This window comes from Neofelis nebulosa, chromosome 2 (assembly GCF_028018385.1).
Source record: "Neofelis nebulosa isolate mNeoNeb1 chromosome 2, mNeoNeb1.pri, whole genome shotgun sequence".
NCBI lineage: Eukaryota > Metazoa > Chordata > Mammalia > Carnivora > Felidae > Neofelis > Neofelis nebulosa.
This window is the reverse complement of record NC_080783.1, coordinates 202,297,732-202,324,135: the sequence shown is the minus strand read 5'-3', so window position 1 is coordinate 202,324,135 and position 26,404 is coordinate 202,297,732. Positions and strand designations below refer to the sequence as shown.

The 26,404-nt window shown below is 45.4% G+C and overlaps 1 protein-coding gene and 2 long non-coding RNA genes across 6 annotated transcripts in view; 1 reads left to right on the top strand and 2 right to left on the bottom strand.

Moving 5' to 3' along the window:
- ARID1A (AT-rich interaction domain 1A) overlaps positions 1-26,404 on the top strand; it is a 70,656-nt gene that overhangs the window by 22,916 nt on the left and 21,336 nt on the right. For 2 of the 3 annotated variants that reach the window (XM_058718498.1, XM_058718497.1), the window contains exons 2-4: positions 3,100-3,312; positions 4,666-5,118; positions 6,318-6,434. In XM_058718498.1, coding sequence (XP_058574481.1) covers positions 3,100-3,312; positions 4,666-5,118; positions 6,318-6,434 — 783 coding nt within the window. Of the gene's footprint in view, positions 1-1,954; positions 2,012-3,099; positions 3,313-4,665; positions 5,119-6,317; positions 6,435-26,404 lie in introns of those variants that run through there. The other variant, XM_058718499.1, reaches the window with a different exon arrangement.
- On the bottom strand, positions 5,433-19,511 carry LOC131505209 (uncharacterized). Of its 2 annotated transcripts, none has more exons than XR_009258309.1 (4): positions 19,383-19,511; positions 16,937-17,129; positions 14,320-14,716; positions 5,433-5,673 (listed from the first exon to the last, which is right to left on the bottom strand). It is a non-coding gene; the product is annotated as an uncharacterized LOC131505209 (long non-coding RNA). The 2 variants fall into 2 exon arrangements; XR_009258310.1 differs by having other exon boundaries at positions 14,320-14,434.
- LOC131505212 (uncharacterized) lies at positions 10,547-11,433 on the bottom strand. Its single transcript, XR_009258313.1, has 2 exons — positions 11,271-11,433; positions 10,547-11,019 (listed from the first exon to the last, which is right to left on the bottom strand). It is a non-coding gene; the product is annotated as an uncharacterized LOC131505212 (long non-coding RNA).

The following is a 26,404-nucleotide window of genomic DNA, read 5'->3' as shown; positions in this document are numbered from 1 at the left end:
ACTTCTTACAGTAGGGCAGCCTGGCACAGCGAAATTCTACTGCCCTAGCTCTGCACTTGGGGTCTGTGGTGGTGGGGCAGGGTGGGGGACGACTTTGAAGGTAAAACACCCGATCTGTGGCTTCCTACAACGTAGTCTTGAGAGATGCAGTCAGTTAATTAGACAACTAAGTGCCATATCTTATGATTCTGACTGAATTTGCCATAGGATGTTTAGAAACGTGACAGATCAGACTGTGCTGAAGAATGGGAAGTGGCTTCATGTTGAAGGGTTGGGTTTCTGCTGGTGGAATCCATTGTGGACAGGAGGGCAGGGCAGGGGACCATTGCATGGAGCTGGGCTCGTATCTATGTGGGGAATTTTGGGGTGAGAATGAAAAAATGTGTAGAACTGGAGCACATTGTGCAGGGCTTTGGAGCCAGGCAGAAGCACTATTTATCATTATTGATAATGGCTACTATTTATTGGGCATTTAAATACCAGGCACTGGGTGTAGTGTGTTGTGTGCGTTTTAGATGAAAAAGTCACTGTTTAGATGGGCTTGTGTTCAAGGTCAGACAGTGGTAGAGTTAGGATTTGAACCCAAGTCTGTAGATGTACTACATTCTTTGCTCTTTCTATGTGATAGTGTCCAGGATGTAGACAGGGAGTTTGTAGCTATTGTTGGACAGGGAAAGGTGAAAATGATTTGTGAACATTGCTCTAGAACTGTGGAGTCCAATATGATAGTCACTAGCCACATGTGGTTATATGAATTTAATTAAAAGTAAATAAAAATAATCGAGTTCTTCAGTCACACTAGCTATATTTCAAGTACTTAATAGTCACCTGTCACAGAAAATTTGATCGGACAGTGTGTCTAGATCTCAGTAGTACACATTTGAATCATCCGAGGATCTTGAGGGGTGGAGAGGGTGGGTGGGCCCAAGCCCTTGCAGACTCTCTATAGTGCCTGCGTCTCTCCCTAGAGATTCCATTTGTGAAATTCACAGAAAATTCTGATCTGTAGCCCTGGTTGATAGCTGCTGCTCTAGAAGCTCCATAGTAACCATGGTAATGACTGCCCCTCTTGTGTTGTGGGGAGACCTGGACTGACAGAGATACCCAGAGTGGGCTGGTCTCCCTGTTGAGTAAATGTAGTCTCTTCACCTGGGAAGAGGGTGTCACCTGGGAGACACATGGAGAGCAGCTGCAGTTTGGGATGAGATGAGGATCTGGTCGTTATATCTGGCATAACTTAGCTGCGTAAGCCCCTGAGCTCTGTATGGGGAGGACTGGTGGTGTTTTGGCTTCACTGCCAGGTGTATCTGGGGAAGACCACATGCCATTTATTACTCACTAGTCCAATTGTTGTTCAATCTGAATTTCCTAAAAAGCCCCAAAAGAATCTGTGTAGCTCCAAAATTAATGACTGAGAGCTTTCTTAGAGCTTCTGACACAGAGGCAGGACTTAAACAAAAATGGCTTATGTAGGATGATTGAAACAACACTTTAATAATGTTGACATGTAGTAGTAATTTGGGATACAGTTTTACTGTGATTCACTGTAGTTTAGAAACTTGAAGGGTGCTCCCATCATCATTGCTAACCTTTTTAGCTGAGATTTTGCTGTAGCCTAAGAGAATTTTGCCTCAGCTTTTTTCCTCTTGGTATCTAGAAGAATAGTTTCTGTAGCTTTTTGTCTTATCCATTTTCCTCATGATAGCTTGACTTTCCCTCTATTATAAAATAATTATGTAGTACTCTGCCCCCCAAGAAAGACATGTACAGAGAACCAGCTATCTGAATGTGCCTCCCTCCCCTTAGAGGGGTTTTGTTGTTGTTTTAAGGTCTTACACACCTTATAGAATAATTTACTAACTACAGAATAATGGAACAGGAAGGGGGACCCTAGATATAATCTAAAGTTCTTAAGTGTGGCTCCTGGACCAGCAGCATCAACATCACTGGGGAACTGTTACAGATATGTATGCAAGGCCCAACCCTGAACCTACAGAGTCAGATACCCCAGGTGTGTGGGTCTCATCAGTCTGTGTTCTAACAAGCCCTCTAGCTGATTTTGATGCAGGCTAAAGTTTGGGAACTACTGAACTCCTTCTTAATTTGAGAGCTAATGATCTTCAGGTCCAGGGTATTAATATCTACTGCCCATTCCCAAATTAAAATTTAGTTTCCAAGTTTTGTGTCTGGTCCAAGCCTACTTCTCAACTTGGGTGTATCTATTTAAGGTGTTTAGAGACACTCCCTCTACCCCACCCCCATGCCCACATCGATATGGGTAGGCATCTCTGGCTGGGAAATATGCTGGGCTCTATCCTATGTAGCTCCAGTAGGGTAGAGTTATGTCAGAAAGTGAATGAGCTGATTGAACTTGTCACTCAAAGAGCTGAAGGAAAGCTATACGTATAGCCAAATACTCGTGAATTGTACTTTGAGTTTCCGTTATTGGTATACCTCTATGCCTTGTCCTTTAAAGAGACAAAAGTTATAATCCTTCTTACACATTCAAACTCTTGAATATTAAAGGAGATGAACTTTTCAGTTGAGATGCCCAAGGCTCTCAACAACTGTAACTTAGCCACGTTACCCATTTGGAAGAAAGCATAAATTTAAGTGCTTGTGCCATAGTATGAACGGTCTACAGATATGCAGAAAAGGGATTCTACTATTTAAAGAATGGAAACATCTAGATGCTTATGTATTTGAATTCCCAACCACAGTATTGAAGCATTAGTTTTGGTGGTGTTGAACAAGATACAGCAGCAATGTCCTCTCCCAGCTTGCAGGGCCTTTGTTCTGATTTTCTGCATCCTAGAGTACCTATATTCATTGCTCTATACATGGTTTTTCCCTTGGATCTCAAGTAGTACCACACTTATACAAGACGCTTTCATGGTGGTATTTTTGTTTTGCAAATGATAAAATCAAGGTTCTGAGGAAGGTTAAGTGACTTGCCCACAGGTTACTGGGTCTGTACCATTACTTTTTCACAGTAACTGTTTTTCTATGTGGCATACAGACCTATACGCTTGGGTTTATGTTCATATTGGCCAGGGGCTATCAAAGCTTCAGGTTAATGAAATGCTTTTTATTTTGTAGCCATCCAGTCCAATGGATCAGATGGGCAAGATGAGACCTCAGCCATATGGCGGGACTAACCCATACTCGCAACAACAGGGACCTTCATCAGGACCGCAGCAAGGACATGGGTACCCAGGGCAGCCATATGGGTCCCAGACCCCGCAGCGGTACCCGATGGCCATGCAGGGCCGGGCGCAGAGTACCATGGGCGGCCTCTCTTATGCACAGCAGGTAGATGGTGACTCCAGTTACCTTAACCCTTGTTGCTGTCCATGATCTGGTCTTGAGTTATAGAATCAGAATGTGTCTCTGGCATCTAAATCTCTTGAAAGGAGGATAGACCAACTAACTCAGTTGGCTCCAGTAGGCTGCTTACAAGGCCAAGGTTGTGGGTACCATCCCCTGTGTGCTTGAAGGAAAACTCCCTGGCCACAGGCTGTACAGATCTGTGTTCTTTGACCTGGCTGGCCTGCTTGTATTCACTGAGTAGTGATCTCTGGGAAGGTGGGAAGAAAGGCAGCAGCTAGGCACCTATCCACTGCTACCAAGAAAAGCCCCTCATGCCATGAGCCCTGGGGATGGAAAAGACCCTTCACGTTTCCCAAGGCCTTCAGCATATAGCTGATTCAAAATGAATGGTTAGGAGGGACTGGGAATAGAAGAGAAGGGGAAGACCGAACCATAACGATGCTAACAGTGCTGTTATAAATGTTAAGATTTCCCTCATCTCCTCTTGTCTGGCCATCTGCACCATTATCTTTTTATTGTCATTTTTTTGTTTTGACAGCATTTTCTATCATTTATATTTGAGTAATACTCATACTGAAAATGGTGATGGACAGAATATAAAACCTAACTTTACTTCTAAGACTTTAAAGTATGCTCTTAAATATAGAAAATAGGATACTGTCACTTTGGGGTTTTTTGTTGTTTGTTTATTTTGTTTTCTTTTGTTTGGATTTTTTTTCCAACGAGCAAACGGAGGAAAAGATGGGTAGATATTATTAGGTTGGTTGTTTTTTGTTGTTTTTTGGTTTTGCCTGCTTACCAAATATATCCCCAGTGCCTAGGATCATGCCTAGTACAAGTAAACAGGTAGGCTTTCAGATATTTTTTGAATGAAGACTAAATGAAAAAGAGAGCCCGAGTAGCTTAGAGATTTGCACACTGTCTGGGTTACTAAACCCAGTTTTCACTTGGCTGAGCCAGGCTGCTGTTGACTATTCGTTGTGGCTAGGGTGCAGATTCCTAGCACTTACAAAAACAGTCTAGGCCATGATAAAAAGAGTAGGTTCATTGGTAAAAACAGCTGCTCTTGAACTCTTGTAAGTTGCTCAAATATTAAATAGTGTAAATTTTCTGTGGATGAATGCATTCTACTTGTAAACAAACCAACTTGTAACCCAGCTTGGCTGTCCTTCCTGGCTCAGTTGAGAGAGGGATGGTAGGAGAAACCATGGGCCTTCTAAGTGGGAGGCTTGGCTTGCCTGCTTTCTATACCCATCCTTAGGGCGTAGCTTCTGACAGAATACCTTTCTTCATCCAGAAGAGTCTGTGCTAAAAGTATCCTTTCCTTTCCTACAGATTCCTCCTTATGGACAACAAGGCCCCAGTGGGTATGGTCAACAGGGCCAGACTCCATATTACAACCAGCAAAGTCCTCACCCCCAGCAGCAGCAGCCACCCTACTCCCAGCAGCCACCATCCCAGAACCCTCACGCCCAGCCTTCCTATCAGCAGCAGCCGCAGTCTCAGCCGCCACAGCTCCCGTCTTCTCAGCCTCCCTATTCCCAGCAGCCATCCCAGCCTCCACATCAGCAGTCCCCAACTCCATACCCCTCCCAGCAATCCACGACGCAGCAGCACCCCCAGAGCCAGCCCCCCTACTCACAGCCGCAGGCACAGTCTCCCTACCAGCAGCAGCAACCTCAGCAGCCAGCCTCCTCGACGCTCTCCCAGCAGGCTGCGTACCCTCAGCCCCAGTCTCAGCAGTCCCAGCAAACTGCCTATTCCCAGCAGCGCTTCCCTCCACCGCAGGTAAGGCACCTCTGCCTTTCACCCTTCCCTACATGTGACCACAGGCAACTCGGGGATTGGTTGTCCCGAGAACTTTGCCATACAAATTGGTTCTCAAATGTGCACTTAAAAACCAATTAAACTCTGGGTAAACATGCTAACTGGATTGATTGAACTAATAAAGGCATAACCTTAACTGCATAAAAACCTGTACCTTTCCTTACTGATGAAGAAATAAGGCAATGGAAAGTTGCATAGATGGATAAGAAATTAAAGATAACGGGACTGTTTTGTTTTGTTTTGTTTTTTTTAATTTTTATACTAGCGTTCAGAACTTGAACATCTAAGTGAGTTTGGTCTTTTTAAAAACAGTTGCTTTGGGAGGCTGTACTGTACATTCATTCCAACTGCCATTACATTCTGCTATTGCTCAAAGTATTTCGGACCCCTTCATTTGAAACTGCCATCAGAGCTGACATCACATAGCTTAGAATATTCTCCATGGTGGCGAGTCCTTTCATTTGTTGAAGGTGGATTTGATTTTAGGAAATAGCTAACATTCATTTGTAGTCATGTCTGTGAACAAGGTAGGTGATAAAGCTTAAAAATAACAATTTGGGTTTTATTCTTTAAAAAGCAAAAAAGAGAAGAAATGACCGAGTGGTGACAGATCCACTAAAGATTCTGTGCATTGGTAGCATTATTGGAATGAATATCTCATCCTAAGGCAATGTCTTTGAAGGAAGCAGGACTCATTTTAATGCAGAGGGATTTTTTTTTAATTAGTCTCATTCCTTGATACATAAAATTATAGTTAGCCATACTTCAACATTTAACTCGAAGAAACAACACTCTGTGGTGATAAATGGTCAGCAGTGCCATTCAGAAAGAGTCTTACATCCATTTTGACAAGTCTTTTTTTTTTTTTAATCCAACCAACAACTTTATTTTTTTAATTCCAATTAGTTCACAGTGTTCTATTAGTTTCAGGTGTATATTATAGCGATTCATCAATTCCGTACATCACCTGGTGCTCCTTGACATGTGTCTTAAGAGCCACACCTTGTATTTTTCTGCCTTCAGATAATATTGCGGGCAATTGGGCAGTTTCTTGCTCTCACTGGCCCTCTGTGAGACAGCCCCATAGCCCATTAACCATGAAGCAAGCTTGCCTGGTTTATCAGTACCAGGCCTTCACAGCTTTTGTTTTCTTATTTTAGGAGTTATCTCAAGATTCATTTGGGTCTCAGGCATCCTCAGCCCCCTCAATGACCTCCAGTAAGGGAGGGCAAGAAGATATGAACTTGAGTCTTCAGTCAAGACCCTCGAGCTTGCCTGTGAGTATTCTTGCCAACCTCTAAAAGATGTTGGGGCAGAGAGGAAAGCAAAGAAAACTGGTTTCTGGTTGGGTGTTTTGGTGGTATGACCTAAATAAACAATGAGCTATTCCTTGAATTCAGGTTGAAAATTCTAAATAGGAATTTATGGACTGACCTTGTGGAATGTCTGTTTTGGTTCCCTGCCTGGAGAATAAGTTTGTGATCTCTATTTAGAGTTTTTTGGTTTGGGGTTTTGTTTTTTAAATCTTGGACTCTGCGGCATGGGCCAGGTGAGGGACAGAGATGATGAAGGTGTTGGAAGCACTATGTGCTCTCCACCAAAGGGGAGAGAAGTCTCAGGGGTGTTTTCACCTTACTTTTCAGGGCTTAATTTTTAGGTTTTTGTCTCAGTGTTTAGCTAGGAAGTACGATCTGGGGGTGCATTCAGCATGGATTATTGCATTGAGCATAGACTGAGTAAAAGTAGTTTTCTGGTTGTTTTGTGTGAATAGGTGCTTTTGTCTAGTTAAGTGCTTGGTGCCCAGGTGCTTGATTGGTGTTTATGGATGGACCGACTGTGTCCTGAGAACAGCAGTACAGTCTGCTGATGAAGAGCTTGGGCTGTGGAGCCATTGTTACTCAGTCTGCCTTTTGACTCTGCCACTAACTGTAGCCTTGGGCAAGTCACTTAACCTTGCCATGCCTTAGTTTCTGCATCTGTAAAATGAACCTAAAAGTACCCACTTTGTGGGGTGGTTACTAACGTGAGATAAGTTAAAATAGAGTGCTTGTGAATATCTGACCCTACATAAATGTCAGATGTGATCATCATCACTTCTGAGGGCATAGAGACTCTACATGATACCTGAGAGACGGCACCAACTAGTTAACAGTAGACTGGTTCTGGGAACATTTGCCCCAGATCTTAGCTCTGGTGCTATATGTAGGCAAGTCAGTCGGACTCTGAAAATTAATCTGGGCACAGGAATAAAATGGGCTGCTCTGAAATCTAGTTAAGACAGTAGGTATCAAACCCTCCATGGCAAATCGTGCTTCAGTTATTAGTAAATAGGAATTCAGCCACATGTATCTAGATAAAAGTCTTTTGAAATGTTGATTCTACTCAGATTTGAAGCCTGTCTCTTCAGTTATTCTGACTTGGGAGAAAATGGTTTCTGGATCTTTAAGGAAGAGGTAGGAAGCAGGAACTCTGTTCATCATGAAGCCTCTCGGGGCTTCCCCTGAAGATCTCTGAGCCATGACCTGAGTAGGGCAAGATCTGCGGAGTCCCTGGGTACCTGCTGTGCAGGCATCCCAGGCCGGGACAAGTAGGCACTGTCAGATGGGAGTCTGAGACCCTTGACTTTCTCAGTTGAGGAACTGGGTGAGGATGTGTCTGAATAAGGCAGTCCCTTTTTGTTCCCTTTTCACAAATGTCTGTCGCAATCCTTTTCTGCATCCTGAACCTCACTGGAACGTGTTTTTTAACTTGATTCAGTCAGAAATGTGTAACCACTCCCTCATCATCTGTGGTCTGTAGGTAAATCTTGGTGAGGTGCTCCTGTGGCAAGAAACCAAATCAGTGGGTTTTTGCCGGTGCTTTAAGTTGCTCCCCGTCAAAAAGTTTCTGCTTGCTCCTAGTAAGCTTTCAACAGAACTGTATTTGTTGTCTTTTAGTCCTGGGAAGCCTAGCATACAAACATGTTGCATGTCTTCTAACGGTTGAGAGCCTTGAGCCAGAGCTTCTGATTTGACCTGCTGAAGGGAGGGTGCTGGCAGCTTTGTGGGCCCAGGGGAGGATTGTTCCTGGGCAGCCTATCACAAGCAGCATTCCCAAGCTCAGGCTTCTACTATAGATTCATCCAAATGGGTCATTTGCTCTGTGGTAGAAGCTCTATGTGGGAGGTGAGCTGGCTGGGTTATTGGCATCTTGTTTGTTGAATTGCTTTTTATCCCTCTGCTACTTGGACTAAGAAACAAAAGGTGGTTATTCTTTGAAATTTTGGTTTGATGCCAGATTTGCCTAGCCAGGCTGGGAAACCGTCACATCTGAAGAAAGGAGAAGTTGGGATTCCCTAGAAGGGGCCCTCTCTTTTCTTAAGCGGTTGTGTCAGGGATCCCTAGGTTTGCCAGTGCATTCCTTCACTCAGCAGATGTCTAGGGGGCGCCCCTTTGTGCGTGGCTCCAGAACAGTGGCTAGCAGCTGACTGGAGGGCAGCCTTTCCAGTTTTCCACATCACCCTCTTCGCTCATTCACCTTACCCACTTAGCCTTAAAAGCATTATGATTGTGACCCTTGATTTAAAGACTCATTATGGTTTCTGATCCTGATTATTACAAAAATTAGATTTTGAGGAGTTTTTGCTCAGCTATTAATGCCAGACCGTTTAGCTGCTATTATCCTGATTATGTTATCCCTCTATTTAAAACCTCTCAGTTATTTTTCATTAATCTTAGAATAAAATCCAAAATCCTTAATATTACATAGGCTGCCCCCTACTTCTGATTTAGATCTGGAATGAGGCCTGAGACCTTGCATTTCTAACAGATCACTTGATGCTGCTAGATCAGGGATGGCACTTTGAGAACTTCTGTTTCATCCTTTTTTGCTCTTTGCCTTGCTGTCGACTTCCTCTCAGTTTTTATAAGGCCCCATGCTTTTTTCTGCTTCTGGACCTTTGCACAGACCCTTCCCTTGCCTAATACACATTTCCTCCTAATTCTTGTTCATATTTCAGACTACATATTTAAGATTATTTCCTCAGAAAACTCCTTCCTAATCAAGTGTCAAAACTCAGCTTAAATAACTTCTGCGATGCCCTCACGGACTGAAGTCAGTTTTTATTTAAAAAACAAAAAACAGGGGCGCCTGGGTAGCTCAGTCGGTTAAGTGTCTGACCTTGGCTCAGGTCATGATCTTGCGGTTCACGAGTTTGAGCCCCGCATCGGGCTCTGTGCTGACAGCTCAGAGCCTTCTGTGTCTCCCTCTCTCTCTGCCCCTCCTCCACTCACGCTCTGTTTCTGTCTCTCAAAAATGAATAAATGCTAAATAAATAAATAAATAAATAAATAAATAAATAAATAAATAAATAAAACAACTCTGCAATATTTAAGACCTATTAAAGATACAAAGAGGGGCTCCTGGGTGGCTCAGTCGGTTAAGTGTCCAACTTCGGCTCAGGTCATGATCTCGCAGTTTTGTGAGTTTGAGCCCCACATCAGGCTCTGTGCTGACAGCTCAGAGCCTGGAGCCTGCTTCCGATTCTGTGTCTCCCTTTCTCTGACCCTTCCCTGCTCACTGTCTGTCTGTCTGTCTGTCTCTTTCAAAAATAAATAAACACTAAAAAAAATTAAAAGATACAAAGAATGATTCAGCCTGAGGACCCATCGTTAGCAAGCAAACCTTGCTGACATAGGTAAAAGCACCTTATATAGCTCTCTGAGATCACTTCCCCATCCTTGTACCAAGGGAAACACTATCCAATATCTGAGGTTTCTTTCCTTCATGTCACTAGAGCAATTTGCTGATACCTCTACTTACTTGGGTCTCTTCCACTTGATGGTAAGCTTCTGGAGGGCAGGCACTGTGTTAATGACCTATCTACCCCTAATATCTATCACATGATGCCCCAGACCAGTGGTTCTCTACTTTGGCTGCATGTCAGAAATGCCTGGGGAACAAACGATCTTTAAAATCCAGTGGCCAGGGTTCAGAGTTCTGAATTGTTTGGCGGGGGGGTGGGGCTTGGGCTTTGCTGTGGTTAGAGGCTGTCCTAGGTGACTGTGATTTGCAGCCCTGGTAGAAATCCACTAATCCAAACTGTGTCAGGTTCCTTTGCTAAAATAGACTTAGCACCCATGTTTTTTCGTCAGTATCTTTCTCAAGTGTAATTTCAAATTTAAATAAGTGTTACTTATTTAACACAAACTCATGAGGGCTGACTGTCTTGTTCCTTGGCATCCTAGTGCCTGGCATAAAGTAGGCTCCACTGAGCAGCATCTATTACATTGTTCATTCACAAAGTGTATGTCTGACAGGGGACAGCTTGACCATATTATAAGATTGTTGCTTTCACTACTAGGGCAAGGCAGGTATCACAACCTGTTACAGGAAAGCCCAAACTCCATGGTAGAGGATGGATTAATTTATTTGTGCTTCCTGACAGTGGCCTTAGGAAGAAGTGGGGTTAGGGTTTGTCATCTGTCTTGTAAAATAGCTACTACTTCACCTTATGGTAAGAAGGTTCTTGGGGTGCCTGGGTGGCTCAGTTGGTTAAGCGTCCGACTTTGGCTCAGGGCATGATCTCACGGTTCATGGTTTTGAGCCCCACATTAGGCCCTGTGCTGACAACTCAGAGCCTGGAGCCTGATTCAGATTCTGTGTCTCCCTCTTTCTCTTTGCCCCTCCCCTGCTGTTTGTTTGTTTTTTTTTTTCTCTCTCTCTGAAAAATAAATAAACATTAAAAAAAAGAGAAGGAGGTTCTTGTAAGGGATGGGTGAACAAGCAAACAAAATGGGTTTGTTTGGGGTTTCTTTAGTTTGGGGCAAAATCTTTAAGGGTCTCATCTGAAAATTGGTATCTGACTTTTGATTATAATCATTTCTGGGAATGACTTGGAGTTACATCTTTATTTTTTTTTTATTTTTTTTTTATTTTTTCAACATTTTTTATTTATTTTTGGGACAGAGAGAGACAGAGCATGAACGGGGGAGGGGCAGAGAGAGAGGGAGACACAGAATCAGAAACAGGCTCCAGGCTCCGAGCCATCAGCCCAGAGCCTGACGTGGGGCTCGAACTCACAGACCGCGAGATCGTGACCTGGCTGAAGTCGGACGCTTAACCGACTGCGCCACCCAGGCGCCCCATGGAGTTACATCTTTAAAAGCTTCTGTTTGGGGTGCCTGGGTGGCTCAGTCGGTTGAGCGTCCGACTTCGGCTCAGGTCATGATCTTGCAGTCTGTGAGTTCAAGCCCCGCGTCGGGCTCTGTGCTGACAGCTCAGAGCCTGGAGCTTGCTTCAGATTATGGGTCTCCCTCTCTCTCTGCCCCTTCCCTGCTCATGCTCTGTCTCTGTCTCAAAAATAAATAAAAACTTAAAAAAATAAATAAATAAAAGCTTCTGTTTAAGTGATTCATTCAAGTGTATGTGGTTTCCCTAGAGAATGCTTCCCAATTTTTTTTCTTACTGAGGCACATTTGTAAATTTACATTTTAGTCTTGAAATTTTACTTGGAATACAATTTCCATTCAGTGGTGGAAAATAGATATAGAATTGAAAATCCAGATCTAGAAAGGTTAGCTAGATCAGTGCTTCTCAAACTTTAGCATGCACTAAGAATCATCTGGAGATTAATTAAAACACAGATTACTGACCTCTACCCAGAGATTCTGGGTGTAGAGTGGGACCTAACAGTTTGCATTTCTAGCAAGCTCTCAGGTGGTGCTAGAGTTCTAAAAACCATACTTGAATAATAGGCAGCTTAGGTAGCCCTTCGAAAGGGGAAGAAAAAAATCAGAAGACGAGGAAGCCACAATGGTAACTTGAATAACAGTGGTGACTTAAACTGTAGTTTGACTCTTGGTGATCTGGAGGGAAGGCTGTGACTTGAAAAAGGTGGAGAGAAAAGAGACTTGGGAGAAATAGTCTGCCCACAGTTGTGGGCTCAGTGCAGTCTATTCCTGGGGTAGGGCAGCCCTTGCACTGCCAACACCACCCTGGGAGTTCTCCGCTCTGTGGCACTCGTCACTGAAGCCCTTCTAGAAGTTGGCCACCAAATCCCAGTCTACCTCAGAAATGGCTTTTGGATCTGGTTTCCCCCGTCCTACCCATTGCCTTTTTTTTTTTTTTAAGTCCCCTGTTACTTCTCACCTAGTGTCTTCCCTCCCCCCCCCCCCCAGACTCCCAGCTGTTCTGTTTCTTTTCCTTCCAAGTCTGTCCTCATTGTAATCATCTTAAAAAGTCAAATCTGGCAAGTTAACATTACTGCTTTAAAAGCCTCTGGCTACCTGTTGCCTGTAGGTTTAAGGCCAAGTGTGACATTCAAGTTCTTTTGTGATCTGGAGGATGAGAATATTAAAAAAAGTGAGTAAGTTTCCTGTCCCTGGAGTAAAAGCTAGCACACTGTTTGCTGTGGGCATTCTATAGAAGACAGACAGGCATTAGACAAGGGTTAGACTTTGATGACTTCTGAGGCAGCCTGTGATTCTGAATATGACATGGTTGCTACCCTCAAGGATCCTTCTCTGTTTCATTAGTAAAACAGGTAGAAGAATGTATACCTGAATGTCATAATGGATACTGCCAAGTTTGGTTAAGTCAGTGATCATTTATGTCTACATAGTTGAGGGAAGACATCATGGCAGAAGTTTAGAATGACTTAGATATGGAGATACTCGGGTGGTTAAAAAAGAAAAGTATAGCCTGAGCAGAGGCCAGGTGGGGGTGGGGTATAGTATAGATGATACTGGGGGGCTGGTCAGGATCCAGCTTCCAGGGGGTGGACAGTAACAGGAAGGAAAGCTAGATTAAAGGAATTAGGACCCTGGTGGGCCAAGTAAGCCATTTGGATTTGATCTTACAGGCCTGCAGACTAGATATGGAATTAGAGCAGTAACGTGATAAAACTAATGTTATAAAAAATAATCCATTCGTGTATAGTGTGGTTTGAAAAGGGGAGAGTCTGGAAGCAAGGGCAGAAGTTAAACTGTTGAAAAAATTCTGGTGAGAGGTGTGGAGTTGTACCCCTTTGTCTCATTTGCATAGCCAACTAGTCCCATTTATGAGGTGTGCAGGAAAAAATGTATAGATCTGAGAGAAAGTGGCTTCTACTGGGTAGAAAATTTAATGATCTTGAAGGGGATGAGGAGAAAGATCTCGTTGACGGAAAAGTTAAAAGGAAAACTCATTTTGGGGGAGAAGTTAAGTTCCATATAGTGAAACTTAAAAAAAAAAATACGGGTGCCTGTCTGACTCAGTTGGTAGAGTATCCTACTGTTTGTTTTTTTTTTTCTTTTTTAAGTTATTTATTTTGAGAGAGACAGTGTGAGTTGGGGGAGGGGCAGAGAGAGAGAGAGGGAGACAGAGAATCCCAAGCAGGCTCCGCACTGTCAGTGCAGACCCTGGCATGGGGCTCAAACCCATGAAACTATGAGATCATGACCTGAGCTGAAACCCAAGAGTCGGACACTTAGCCACCTGAGCCACCCAGGCACCCAGAGCATCCTACTCTTGATCTCAGGGTGGTGAATTCAAGCTCCACGTTGGGTGTGGAGCCTACTTAAAAAACAAGACAAAAACATATGCTGAGTTGCTAGTTGGAGAGAGGAGACTGCAACTTGGGAAAGAGCTGAGACTAGATAGAATTGGAGAGCTGTGTGTATAGTGATTAACAGTTAAACTGTGGCCTGAAGGAGGCCTCCCAGCCCATGGCTTACGGAGAGAGGAGTCAGATGGAGCCCTGGACAATGCCTGCAGTCATCGGGTAGAAGCGCCCAGCAGATAGCCGGTGAGCTCTGAGTAGGACCAGGATTGTGTCATATTTATGGAAGCCAAAGGCGAGGGGGGATGGTCCACATCGAATTTATATTTCAAGGAATATAAAGTGGGATCTGTCATGAAGCAGGTTATTGGGATCCTTTTTAGGTGTGGAGAGGACCTGGTTTCTGAGGGCTGGAGGAAAAGGAAATTCAGGGAAAGGTATAAAGGTAAAGAACACTCTTGAAAGGTGTTGGGGGGTGGGGGCGGTGACAGCTGAATCAGCCCAAATTCCTCCACTTCACGTGAAGACCCGCATGTGTATACTGTAGATAGGAAGAAGGTTGAAGATGCTGGCAGAATATTAGGAGGGTGTAAACAGACTTATCTCTCAAGAGTTGTGAAAAAAAAGGCATCAAGGGCACTCACTGGGTTAGCTCACAAAGGGCACTGTACCCTTGACTGGAGAAGTCTTAGAGGCCAGTGTTGAAGAGCGGGATCATACTTGTTTCTTCTCATTAGGTAGGAATGGAGGTTATGGATGCTGGGAATGAGGTGGAGAATAGGATTAGGATTTTTAATGTCTGTTAAGTTATGTACAGATTTTTTTTTTAATCACCTGGGTTTTCAAGCCCTTTTTAAGACTTTACTTAATAACACTATAGCTATTAGCACTCATGGTTTACTACTGTCAGACTGCTGGGAGCTTGGGCTACAGTGATCTAGAAAGAAGAAATGGGAGGGAACTACGTTGTTTCTGTAGCATCCACATCTTAAGACGGTAGGAGTGAGGCCAGGAAAGGAGCTATAGGCAATACCAATCCTCCTAGAAGAGCAGGAATTGAAATGTAATGAGTAACCACTCCTTTTTTTATGTTAGAAGGAACTAAGGGTCAGAACTAGGATTTGAATCCAGCTCTCTCTGATATTTCAGACGAAATACTTCCTCTAGCATCCCACACAGCAGAAGAAAGGCTTGGAGAATCTGAATTTCTCTCTTCAAGTTTAACCAGAAGCCTCAACCCCTTTCTCGTTTAACATTTACCAGGCTTGTCCTGAAAGAATTGCCATTTCACTTCTGTTTTTCCAGACCTCCTTGTCATGGAGCACAGATGAGTTGTGAAAAGGGCAGCTGGGGGGGCAGGGAGGGGTGGGAGAGGGAACATGCCCAAATTGATAGGGCGCAGGGTTGCTGGAGGAAGTAACCAACTAGGGAATCGCCTCAAACAGTGAGAAGTTGACTCAAATTTGGTTCTTTTGTTCCCCCTTGACTTAGATGGGAGCAAACCCTGTTTGTGCCTTTCTTCTTAGAGAACAGTGTCCTGATTAATGGTGATGTTAATCAGAGCCTTGCTACTGAAAAAATGTGGTCCTGTATCTAGCAACACGGGCATCACCCGGGAAATTGCTTAGAAATGCAGGTTCTTGGGTCCCACCCAGCTTTATTGAATCCAGCACTGTTAACAAGATCCCCAGGTGATTCATTTATCTAATGGTTTAGAAACAAGGAGTTAGGGGGACTCCTGAGTAACTCAGTCGGTTGAACGTCTGGTTGACTCTGGATTTTGGCTCAGGTCATGATCTCATGGTTCCTGAGATTGAGCCCTGAGTCTGGCTCTATGCTGACAGTGCAGAGCCTTCTTGGGATAATCTCTCTCTCCTGCCTCTCTCTGCCTCTTTCTTTCTCTCTCTCTAAATAAATAAATAAACATTAAAAGAAAAGAAGCAGCAGCAGCAGCAAGGAGTTAGACCCTGAGAACTGAGAGTAAAATTTTCAAATGAAATGTCAAGCTTGGGGACTTTGGAATACATGAATTTTACTGACTGTGTCTAGTAAACTGTAAATAATCTCTGAGTGTGTGGGGTGGGAATGGAAGACCACCACCCGTTGTTTTGTGGTGCTTTGGGGGCCCTGGTTCTCCATGCCTACGGGCCAGACCCCATTGTGGGACCAGCCACAGCTCCCAGCATACCTGTGTAGCCTCGTCCCCAGCCACTCAGGTGTGCCTCAAACTCCTCACAACTCCCAGTCCTTCCTGCCAGTGTCTTCTTGCTTCCGATGACTGCCCAGTCACCTTCCCTGTCTCTCTCTTTAATGCCTGGCAAACTCCTACTTTGGCTTCAAAACCTAGCTGCAATACGTTCTCTGGGACTTTTCCCCTGATTTCTTCATGGTGGCCTGGGACCTCTGCTCAGGGACCAGGTCTGCGTGTAGCACCTGTGCGAGGCAGCTCCTGGGCTCAGTACACCTGTGCTGAGCAGCCCTGGGCTCCTGCTGCCCACGTGAGCTCGGGGGCCAGCGTTTTGTCATCTGTGTTTACTGGGGGGAGTGACAGAAATCCTCTGAAGGCTTAAAAAAATTGGAACGCTTGAAGGATTAAAATTTTACACTGTGTTGCCTTTTGTCACATCTCATGGTGAAAGGAAGCAGGCCAACAGTTTTTGCCTAGGCTTTTGATGGCTTATTTTCAAGGGGCTGACAAAAATGCCACTAGCACTTTTGGTACTCAGAGAAGCTGGGCTTTTCTGAGGTTGGTGACCTGTTTTCTTTATATGTGACTGTGTGTGCTTGCTCCCCTTGAATTGTAGCCCAGGTGCTCTCAAAAAGTCTCAGAAAGGAAATCCCCACCCCCTCCGTCATATCTGCCCAGACTGCTCAGAGCAGCGTGTACCATGTGCCAGTAGCCGCCCCTTCTCTAGAACGCCTGTTCTCTGGCAGGGCTAGCCAATCTGCTTCTCCATCCCAGTCACGCTGCTCCGGCCCTGTTACTGCCTGGTGCCTGCCGGAGCCTGTGCTGCTTGCAGCACATTACTCTATGCTTGTTCCTGGGCCCATTTCCTGTTTCTATTCTAGTCGCTGGTGGCTCAGCTCTGCTTCCTGCCTGTGTGTCTCACACAGATTCCTCTTGCTAGTACCTTTTGTTTTCTTCGGAACAACTTCGGTCTGAAAACTAACTGAGCCTTACTTCTAGTGTGATGGCTCCTGGGGTCAGTACCCTATGGAGGACTGGCAGGAAGTACCTCCTTCCCACCAAGCATACTATACCTGTTGGATTTGACCTTGTTCTTCAGTTGGTCCCCAGTCTTGCTACAGGAAGCTGGTGGCTCATTGCTTAGACCAGAAATTGCTATAAGAAGATGAGCTGGGATCTTTTGCAGCCAAACTTGTCTTCACTCCTCAGCTGCACAGGGTTGTCGGGACTGGTTCTTTTTTTTTTTTTTTTTTTTTTTACCTGGCGCTTAAAAGCATTTCCTGCTGCTGCCAAAGACACTTTGTAGCCCTTTCTAGCCCAAACCTCCCCCCTCTAAAATCCAGAGAATACTTATATGGGGTTGGGCAGGTAATGCTATCCTCAGCAGAGTAATAGCTTGCAGAGAGTATAGAGATGGAAAGAAAGCATGTGCTGACTCAACCTTCTGTCCTGTGTAAGCAGTTCAACACCCCCACCCCCACCCCAGGGTTAGAGTGGGAGGGAGAAAGTGCAGGGAGGTTGTTAAAAAAAATTAAAGAAAGGAAGAAGTGAAGGAGATTGTTCTGGACAAATGTATTTTAATGCTCTAATGCTCCTCCATCTTGCCCATTTTCCCCAGAAGATGCTGGCTTAGCAGAGAGTAGGCCTTGTGAATAATTCTATTCTCCTCTCTCCTTCATAACGACTCTTTTGGGATCATCTGATAATCCTGTGTCAGATCAAGTGGTTTCTACACTGAACCCTAGGCCTAGGTATATTTAATAGAGAGGAATTTAATGCAGGGAATTGGGCTTACAAACTTGCTAGGAAGGTTGAGGAAGCATGCTCTAGGCTTGTCCTCCAGAAGGAAATTCCTACCTTTGAGCCACTATCAGATTAAATGCCCTAAGTCTGCTATCCAGGGATCAGTGAGCTGGAGTCAAGAAGGAGCAGCTGCTGCCGCCAGAACCAGCATCCAGTTTACTGGAAGAGGAAGCCAAAATGCTGCTGCAGAAACAAGTGAAGGAGACGGAAATATGGTCTCTGCCATACTTTGATCTAACCTCGAGTTTGCTCCTAATTAGGAGAACCTGAACTATATCTAAACCCATCCACAAGGGATTCTGGGAAATTCGGTTTTTAGCTTTTTAACCTCTATAATTAGGAAAAGAGTAGGATGGAGACAGCGTGAGCTAGGCCACAGAATATTCACCACACTAACACAAACACTACCCCTCCCCTTACCCCCACTTTACATATGAGGAACCTAAGGCCCAGAAAGGGTAAAGGACTTGCCCAAGGTCATTCAGTAAATGAGAACATTGGGTTCCTGACTCCCATTCCAGTGTTTTTACTATTAGGACCTGTTTTTACTATTAGGAGTTTTTACTAAACTCCTCTAAAGGATCAGTTAGAAAAAAAAAAAAAAAAACTCCTTTAAGAGAAGGAAGAATACCATAGTCTCTTCTTTGGAGAAAAGGAAGGAAGAGGTATGTAGAGATGCGGGGTTGAGATTTCTAGGCAAAGGTAGTGATACTATACAGCTTCTGGATTTAGGTCTACTCTCCAGGAAGATGTAGGAAATATTCTGATAGGAAGAAACCTCAAAAACTAGAATTTCCTGCAATTCCTGAGTCAACATATGGATGAACTCAGTTGCCTTGGTGACCATGGCTCTCTTTCACCCCCACCCCACTTCCCTTTCTCTCCCATTGGTACATTTATAACGTTCTGCAAGCTGTTTGGACGATTACGTCAGTGAAGTACATGCCCTGGCTTCTGCCATTGTCCTTCTCCAAAAAGACCAACAAAATCAGAAATCCAGCCCCCAGATGTGTGATTGCCAAGCTGTTTCTCATCTGTCCTTGGGGCAAGGGGGGTGTTGGGCTTTTTGGACAAGAAATAAACCAAGTTGGGGGTGCCTGGGTGGCTCAGTCGGTTGGGCATCCGACTTCAGCTCAGGTCATGCTCTCACAGCTCGTGAGTTTGAGCCCCACACCAGGCTCTGTGCTGACAGCTCAGCCTGGAACCTGCTTCAGATTCTATGGTCTCTGCCTCTCACTGCCCCTCCCCAACTTGTTCATGTTTTCTCTGTCTCTCTGTCTCTCTCTCAAAAATAAACATTTAAAAAAAAAAAAAAGGGGGGCGTCTGGGTGGCTCAGTCGGTTAAGCATCCGACTTCGGCTCAGGTCATGATCTCACGGTTCGTGAGTTCGAGCCCCGTGTCGGGCTCTGTGCTGACAGCTCGGAGCCTGGAGCCTGCTTCGGATTCTGTGTCTCCCTTTCTCTTTGCCCCTCCCCTGCTCACACTCTGTCTCTCTCCCTCTCAAAAATAAATAAACATTAAAAAAAAAAAAAAATTAAAAATAAATAAATAAATAAATAAATAAATAAATAGAAATAAACCAAGTCTTCCTAGAAATGCTATAATTTAGAAACCATGAGGGCCTCCCCCTCCAACCGGCCACCAGAGTGAAAATCTGTTCTGGCAAACTTGGTCCAGAGGGGAGGACCCCTGGGTATGGAGCTGTGTTAACATACCTGATAAATGAAGCATAGAATTAGTTCTGTTGTCTTTTTCTTCATATTTCTAAGATATTTGGTGTTCAACCTTTGGGGACCGGTGCTTACTCTCTTGCTCCATCCACTTCCACAGCCGGAACCTGTTCTTTCTTCCCCACCTGCTGTCAGCATGGAATTGGCTGGTATTGTGACATAGTCTCTGATTTCCGTGAGGTATAGCTCACCTCCAAGCTGCTAGCTTGCTTCCCCATTTGACCTTTCCCAAGGAAACCAAGAAGCCATGTCTTGTTGAAAGTGGAAACTAAGAGTGGAAGGCTCAAGCTGAGAGTCAGAGAACCTGTCCCTTAAGACCAGCTTTCATGTGGGAGGAATATTGAATATTATTTACTGAGATAAGTGAAGGTAATTTCCTGACATTCTGGGGAAGGTAGGTGAAGAATTAAGTTCCAAATAAACGGGATCAGTGTCAGAAGAACTGTTATTAGGACTGTTTGGTTGTGGGGCTCCTGGGTGGCTCAGTCGGTTAAGTGTCCGACTTCAGCTCAGGTCGTGGTCTCCCAATTTGTGAGTTTGAGCCCCAATTCGTGCTGTCACGGAGCCTGCTTCAGTTCCTCTGCCCCTCCCCTGCACGCATGTGTGCTCACGCACTCTCTCAAAAATAAAAATAAATATTTAAATTTAAAAAAAGAATATTTGGTTGTTTTCCCCCCTCATCTTCTACTTTCAGAACTTGACTGTGTCTCTCCCCATGTTCAGAGTTCTGGTTTTCAGGCCTTTGGGATAGATGGCTGGCTGTCTTTTCTGGGTAAAGATGCTGTCCATTTCCTACTCTCAGATCTGTTTGTTCCCTATCGTCCCCCAAATCTTTGGATTTTATCTAGTAGGCCATGGTAGAGAAGACCACTGGCAAATATAAATTTAGGGGTTTTTAATACCAAACGGAGGAGGCCTTGGAGCTCCCTAGACCTTGGTCTAAGCTGTGTGCAGCACAGTGCCAGTCTTGCCTTCCCTAGTTATGCACTTTGTATCCTTGCTTGCTTTCTGCTTGAGGTGGAAGCCTAAGGCCACACCCCTTCTCCCTTACACTTTTTTTTTTTTCAACGTTTTTTATTTTATTTTTGGGACAGAGAGAGACAGAGCATGAACGGGGGAGGGGCAGAGAGAGAGGGAGACACAGAATCGGAAACAGGCTCCAGGCTCCGAGCCATCAGCCCAGAGCCCGACGCGGGGCTCGAACTCACAGACCGCGAGATCGTGACCTGGCTGAAGTCGGACGCTTAACCGACTGCGCCACCCAGGCGCCCCACTTTTTTTTTTTAATTTGAGAGACAGACAGACAGACAGACTCTTAAGCGGACACCACACAGCCTCCACCCTTGGGATTATGACCTGAGCTGAAATCAAGTCAACTCGATCAAACCGACTGAGCCACCCAGGCACCCCTTCCTTAACACTTCTCCTTTCTAGAACTCTGCCTTCTTTTCTGTGCTTCTTTGCTCTTCCCTCCCCTACCCGCTCCTTGCTCAAGTTCTAGGATTTCAGCTGATGATCATGGTAGAACAAGGTCTATGTGGTTGGCTTTCTAACAGGAAATGCTTAACTTGGGGAAAGTAGGGAGTTCCTAACTTCTTTGCTTTCTCAAACTTTACAGCACTTGTTTCCTGCTGGGATTAGAACAGCCCTATTCCATAAATATGCACTGTTCTTGACTGCTCTAACTCAGGCCCAGCTCTGACCCAGTTTCCTTTTTTTTTTTCAGATTTGAGTCCGTTAGCTAGTGACCCTTAAAACCCTGTACATTTTTGGCCAAGAGGTGATTTCTGACTAGATAAGACATTCTCTCCTGGCCCAAGTGAGAAAGAAGCCTTTTCAGGGGAGGGGTATGTGTCCAAAGGCTGGTCAGGTAGGTAACGTGGTATTATACAGGCCTGGTGGGGACTGTGACACATTGGAAAACAAGTTAGCTCGCTACCCTATGGGAGTTCTAGGATCTATTTTTTTCACAAGTTGGGAAACTGGAGTTTTGTGGGTTTTTTTTTTTTTTTTTAAGTTTATTTGTTTATTTTGAAAGAGAGAGTGTGTGCATGGGAGGGGCAGAGAGAGAGAGAGAGAGTGGGAGAGAGAATCCCAAGCAGACTCCTCACTGTTAGCGCAGGGCCTGACATGGGGCTCGATCTCAGGACCGTGAGATCATGACCTGAGCCAAAATCAAAAGTTGGACACTTAACTGACTGAACCACCCAGGTGCCCCGGGCTTTTAATATAAAATCTTGGGATTATTAGAAGAGTCTATATGCGAGTGTCAGGCAGTGGGTTAAAAGGTTCTCTGGCACCTGTGGGTCTGTCCCTGCAGCTTCTTGTGGACTACCCATGTAGTTTTGGCTTCCTTGGAGCTGGGATTTAGAATTTTTCTGGGGGTGGGGGCCAGCTGTGGGGAATGCCATCTACCCATTGCCGGCTCTCCTTGTGTTTGGTGTTTGTTTTATTGGTTTGGGGAGGGGGAAGTGCAGGGGAGATGTTGAGCAGAAGCACTCAATGTGATTAAACCTCTAGCCGAGCAGATCTGTGGGAGCAGAATATCGACCCCTGGAAAATCAATGGCTGCTGCAGTGGCCCAGGCTGCTGTTTGCAGGGGCTCCCGCCGCAGGAGTGCAGGCAGCCCCACAGTCTCTCTTCCCCCCTTTTTCGCCTCAGAAACGCCCTCGGCCCCCACCCAAAGGGTCAGAACTACCTCAAGAGATTTTGCTGAGGTGGATTAGAACAGCAGGTTCTTGTATTTTTGTAATTAGATTGAAATTTCTCCAGTGACACAGAGCCCCGCCTCCCGGCAGCCTCCTTTCCAGGCGTTCCTTCTCTGCACTGCAGTTCTATCAAGAGCTCTTACCCAAGTGGCCAGGGCCTGTTCGGGGTTGTACTTGGCAGTTTTAGACAGGAGAGTTCATTCCCCTGATGCCGGCACCCAAGAGTCTCTCCCTCCATGTAGAGGTCTAGAGCTCGGTCGGGTATGGCATTACTGTGGGAGTGAAGGTTAAAGGAAAGAGAGAAGACAGAGAGACTGGGTCTAAAGAGGATGCTTTTGAGTAGATTGGTTCATTGAGTAACATTTATGAAGCATGTTGTCTTTTGTGTGCCTGACATTTTTCTGGTTACTAATAACATAAGAGGGTATAGCCTGGTCCTGCTCTGGTCCCACAGGCAGATTCAACACAGTGCTATCAGTCTTGCCGCACTGGGTCAAGGGGAACCCTTGGAGGGACTCTGAGCATCGCCCGCGGGGTGAGAGTGAAAGGCCAGAGAAGTTGTGCTGGGACTGTGTAGGCTTTGTCCCCACGAAGCTATTCTTATCTTTGAAGTCTCCAAGCCAAAAAATAAATGATTTTAGTCCATAGTTGGTGCACCTATAACTTCAAGTAATTGGTTTTCCCACCCAGTTCTCTGGTTCTCTGGGAAATGGGCCACCCGGCTGTGTGAGAGGAGAGTTCTGGTGCCCCCCTGTTGGAGAACAGCTGTGGTCAGGGGGTTGAAGCTTGCTTGCCTGCAGGTCTGGGTGAGGGTTTGAAATCGCCTGAGATGAGGCCATCTAGAGGCCAGGCATGTTTTGACTTCTCTCTCTGGGCCGCACCCCTGTGCTTGATAACATTATTAGAGCACATTCAGTATGAATACCTGCGGAGACCAGATACCTTCATGAGACTCAACTTCCTGCTGGTCTCCCTGGAGTCTCAGTCACACTGTCCTTCCTCCTACCCCCTGTACATTAAGTACCCCTTTAAGGGCCCAGAGGTGAGAAGAAGTACCATACCCTTTAGTGTAGCAATAGTAAGTTTAAATTAAGAGAGTTCTAGATGAAAGGGCCGATTTGAAATAAGCCATGACAGAAGGTCTAGAAAGGAAGGTCTCTTCTAGGAAGAGCGGCTAGGAACGAGGGGAGTGTGAGGCATTGCAGACTAGTAGAGCTAGCTTAGCTAGTTTTAGTCTTCCCTTCTACATAGGAGCCAGGCAAGGCCTAGTGAGGTTAACTTGTTAGAACCATGGAGGTAGGCACTCAGCATGTCCAGAGACGGGTTGTCGCCAGGCTTTTTGTGGAGCGTGGAGCATCGCCTCTCATGGTGGCAAGCTTCCCCTTTACAGTAGAAAGAGTGCATGCTCTGGAATCAGAGGGCTGTGGGTTTGAACTCCAGTGCTTCTGTTTAATAGTTCTCTGTCCTTGGGTAAGTCATTTCACTTCTGAGCTCCTGCTTTGGTAACATGGGGAGAATGCCTGCATCAGAAGACGGTTGCGAGAGTTAAATGTGAGTCAGCCATGTACCTGAGGGTTAGACACACGAGAGTCCCATATTTGTATCAGTTGTGCTTCCCTTCCCACAAGGAGACTTGCTTTATTCCTCTTTCCAGCATCCTTTGAATTTGGAGATTTGGTCTCCTTGAGCTTTATTTATGACTTCTGAAGTGTATATATAGGGGGTTTCCCTGTGGAGGTGGGCTCCTGAAAAGCATTCTGGAGACCAGAAGAGTTCTGACTCTCCTTTACTGTGCATTCCCCACCTGGCAGCCCGAAGGTACCAGGAAGAAATGTCCCCTTATCTCCAGAACAATAGCCTATTGTGAGGGTGTTCAATGGGGGGTTTTGGGAAACTTGGGGTAGGGGTTAGGTAGGAAATCAAGTTCTCTTAGCCTTTCCCAGAGCAGTTTCTGCCATTCCAAACAGTGGGTGTAGTTCAAGCAGGAGATGGTGTTTGGTCCTAAGCTAAAACGATGGTGCCAGCCTCTCTGCCTTCCCTTTCACCTTGTTAATCCCTGCTTAGCCCCTGACTTGAAAGTACCACCAGTATGAGGCACCTGGGTGGCTCAGTTGTCAGTTAAGCATCCGACTTCAGCTCAGGTCATGATCTTGTGGTTTGTGAGTTCGAGCCCCGTGTCAGGCTCTGTGCTGACAGCTCGAAGCCTGGAGCCTGCTTCAGGTTCTGTGTCTCCCTCCCTCTCTCTCTCCCTCCCTCTCTCTCTCTCTCCCTCTCTCTCTCTCTCTCTGCCCCTCCTCCACTCTCTCTCACTCACTTGCTCAAAAATAAACATTAAAAAAAAAAAAAAAAAGTACCACCAGGATTAAGAGGCAGCTTGTTCTGTGTATTGATTCGTTCTTGGCATTTCAGCCAGCACCAGCTAGCCTGCTCTCTGGGCAGGGATGGCAGCTCGTCTGTTGGACTGTTGACCACTCATTGGAACAAGGGCAGAGTTTTGTAACTCTGGAATCCCTACTAGTCTGGGGTGGGTCAGATCACCCTTTCTTCCACTTAGCAAATACTGAGGAAAAGAGAACCTACAACTGAAGCTTTATTGTACTGAATATCTTTTAGAAGCGTTTGAGGTAGCTTCTTTTCCCCTGACACTTGACAATTAAGTTGCTTAAGGAAGTCTTTATGAAAAACCAGGTCTCCCCCAAAACTCACTTGCCTTAAGTAGTTCCTATATAATTAAGTTTGCCATACTCCATTTTCCTTGAAGTTTGTCCAGGCTGTTGCCTCCTTCCCTGCTGTCTGCCTTTCTTCAAGAGTCAGGTCTCCCAGCCTTTTCTGTGTTCTTCAGGATTTCCTCCCATTCTCCAGCATGGGAGCAGCCTCCCGCCGTGGCCATGGATCTGTTAGGTATGCCGCCAGAAAAACACTTGACAAATGCCAGTGCAGATTTGGTCATTTCAGGCTGTGCATTTTCATTCAAGGAAAAGTCATTTAAGTGAATGTGGCTGAATTTCCAGGTTCCCCGCACCCCCACCTCAACATACACACCCTATAAGTATGTGTATAGGATTTACCTGGTTCTCTTGGTGGGCGGTTTCCTCGCCAGTAGTCTGCACAACTTGGCAAAAGCACTCCTCAACTGAAAGAAGACGAGAACTCCATCTGGGGGTTAACAAAAGCTCCATTTCTCAAGGATTCAGCCAAATTTGAGAAAACCCTGAATCTGAGCATTTCCACGAGCCTGTACTTTAGACTTGCCTGTTGATGTTATTTAATCTGCGCAGCAAAACGAACTGATGTCATCCTCAGGCTCTGTCAGGAGATTGTTTGAATCCCCCCCCCTCCTCTAACCCTGATCTGGTATCTTCCTGCTTTGAAAATGTACTTCATCAGACAGCCAATTCATGTTAGAGCTTGCAGCCCTTCCTGCGAGAGCACTGGCTGGCCTCCCCCCACACACCCCCCAGTGAGGTATGGACTGTGTGATTTCAGGCATGGTTTTGTTGTGGTGTGAAGAGAAGGTGTTAGCTGCCGAGTTCTGTTTGTCAGCAGAGCCTGACAAACCCATGCTGGCACTTGCTGGGGCTGGGCAACCAATCACAGCTGGAACGGTTATCGTCATGGAGTCCCTATGGGCTTCCTCTATCAGGTCACATCCCAAAATAACATTGGGCAGTATTTCAAGTGAAGAAACGAAGGCTTTCGGGGCTGTAGCCAGCCTGGAGTGTGAGATTCTGTGTGAAATACTTGGACCTGCTCCAGCGCTTTTGATCTGCATGGTAGATGAGCAATAAAATGCATGAAACACGTTGGAAACACGTGAGGAAATTCTCCCTGGCCCTGCTGCTTCCTTGGAACTGGCAGGGCACTGAGTGGGCTGATCCTTACCTCCCATCTCTCAGCAGGATTATGCTTGGAAGATAGCTAACCTGGGGAAAGAGATCTTTCCACTTAAGGGGCATTGCTACAATTCTTTCAGTAGACCTCCTGGAAAGGTACCTGTTAGGTGGGCCCTTTTGGAAGAACTGAGACCCTGAGTTTGGAAATGCTAAAAGTGGCCCCCACCAGGTGAATAGGAGCTTAGGCTGATTGAACTTTGTCTGTGTGATAGGTGTGTTGTAGAAAGTTGAACTTGTTCGGCACATTGAGGTCTGACTCAATAACCAGACATCCGGCTTTTTGTGGAACAAAAGACCTGAAAAACTGGCTTTTTGTAGGGTAGAAAGCAGAGGTGTGTCCCGTGCAATAAAAGGACATGGAGTTCAGAGCACTATCTGTCCGTGTGGATAGAGGGGAGAGACTTCT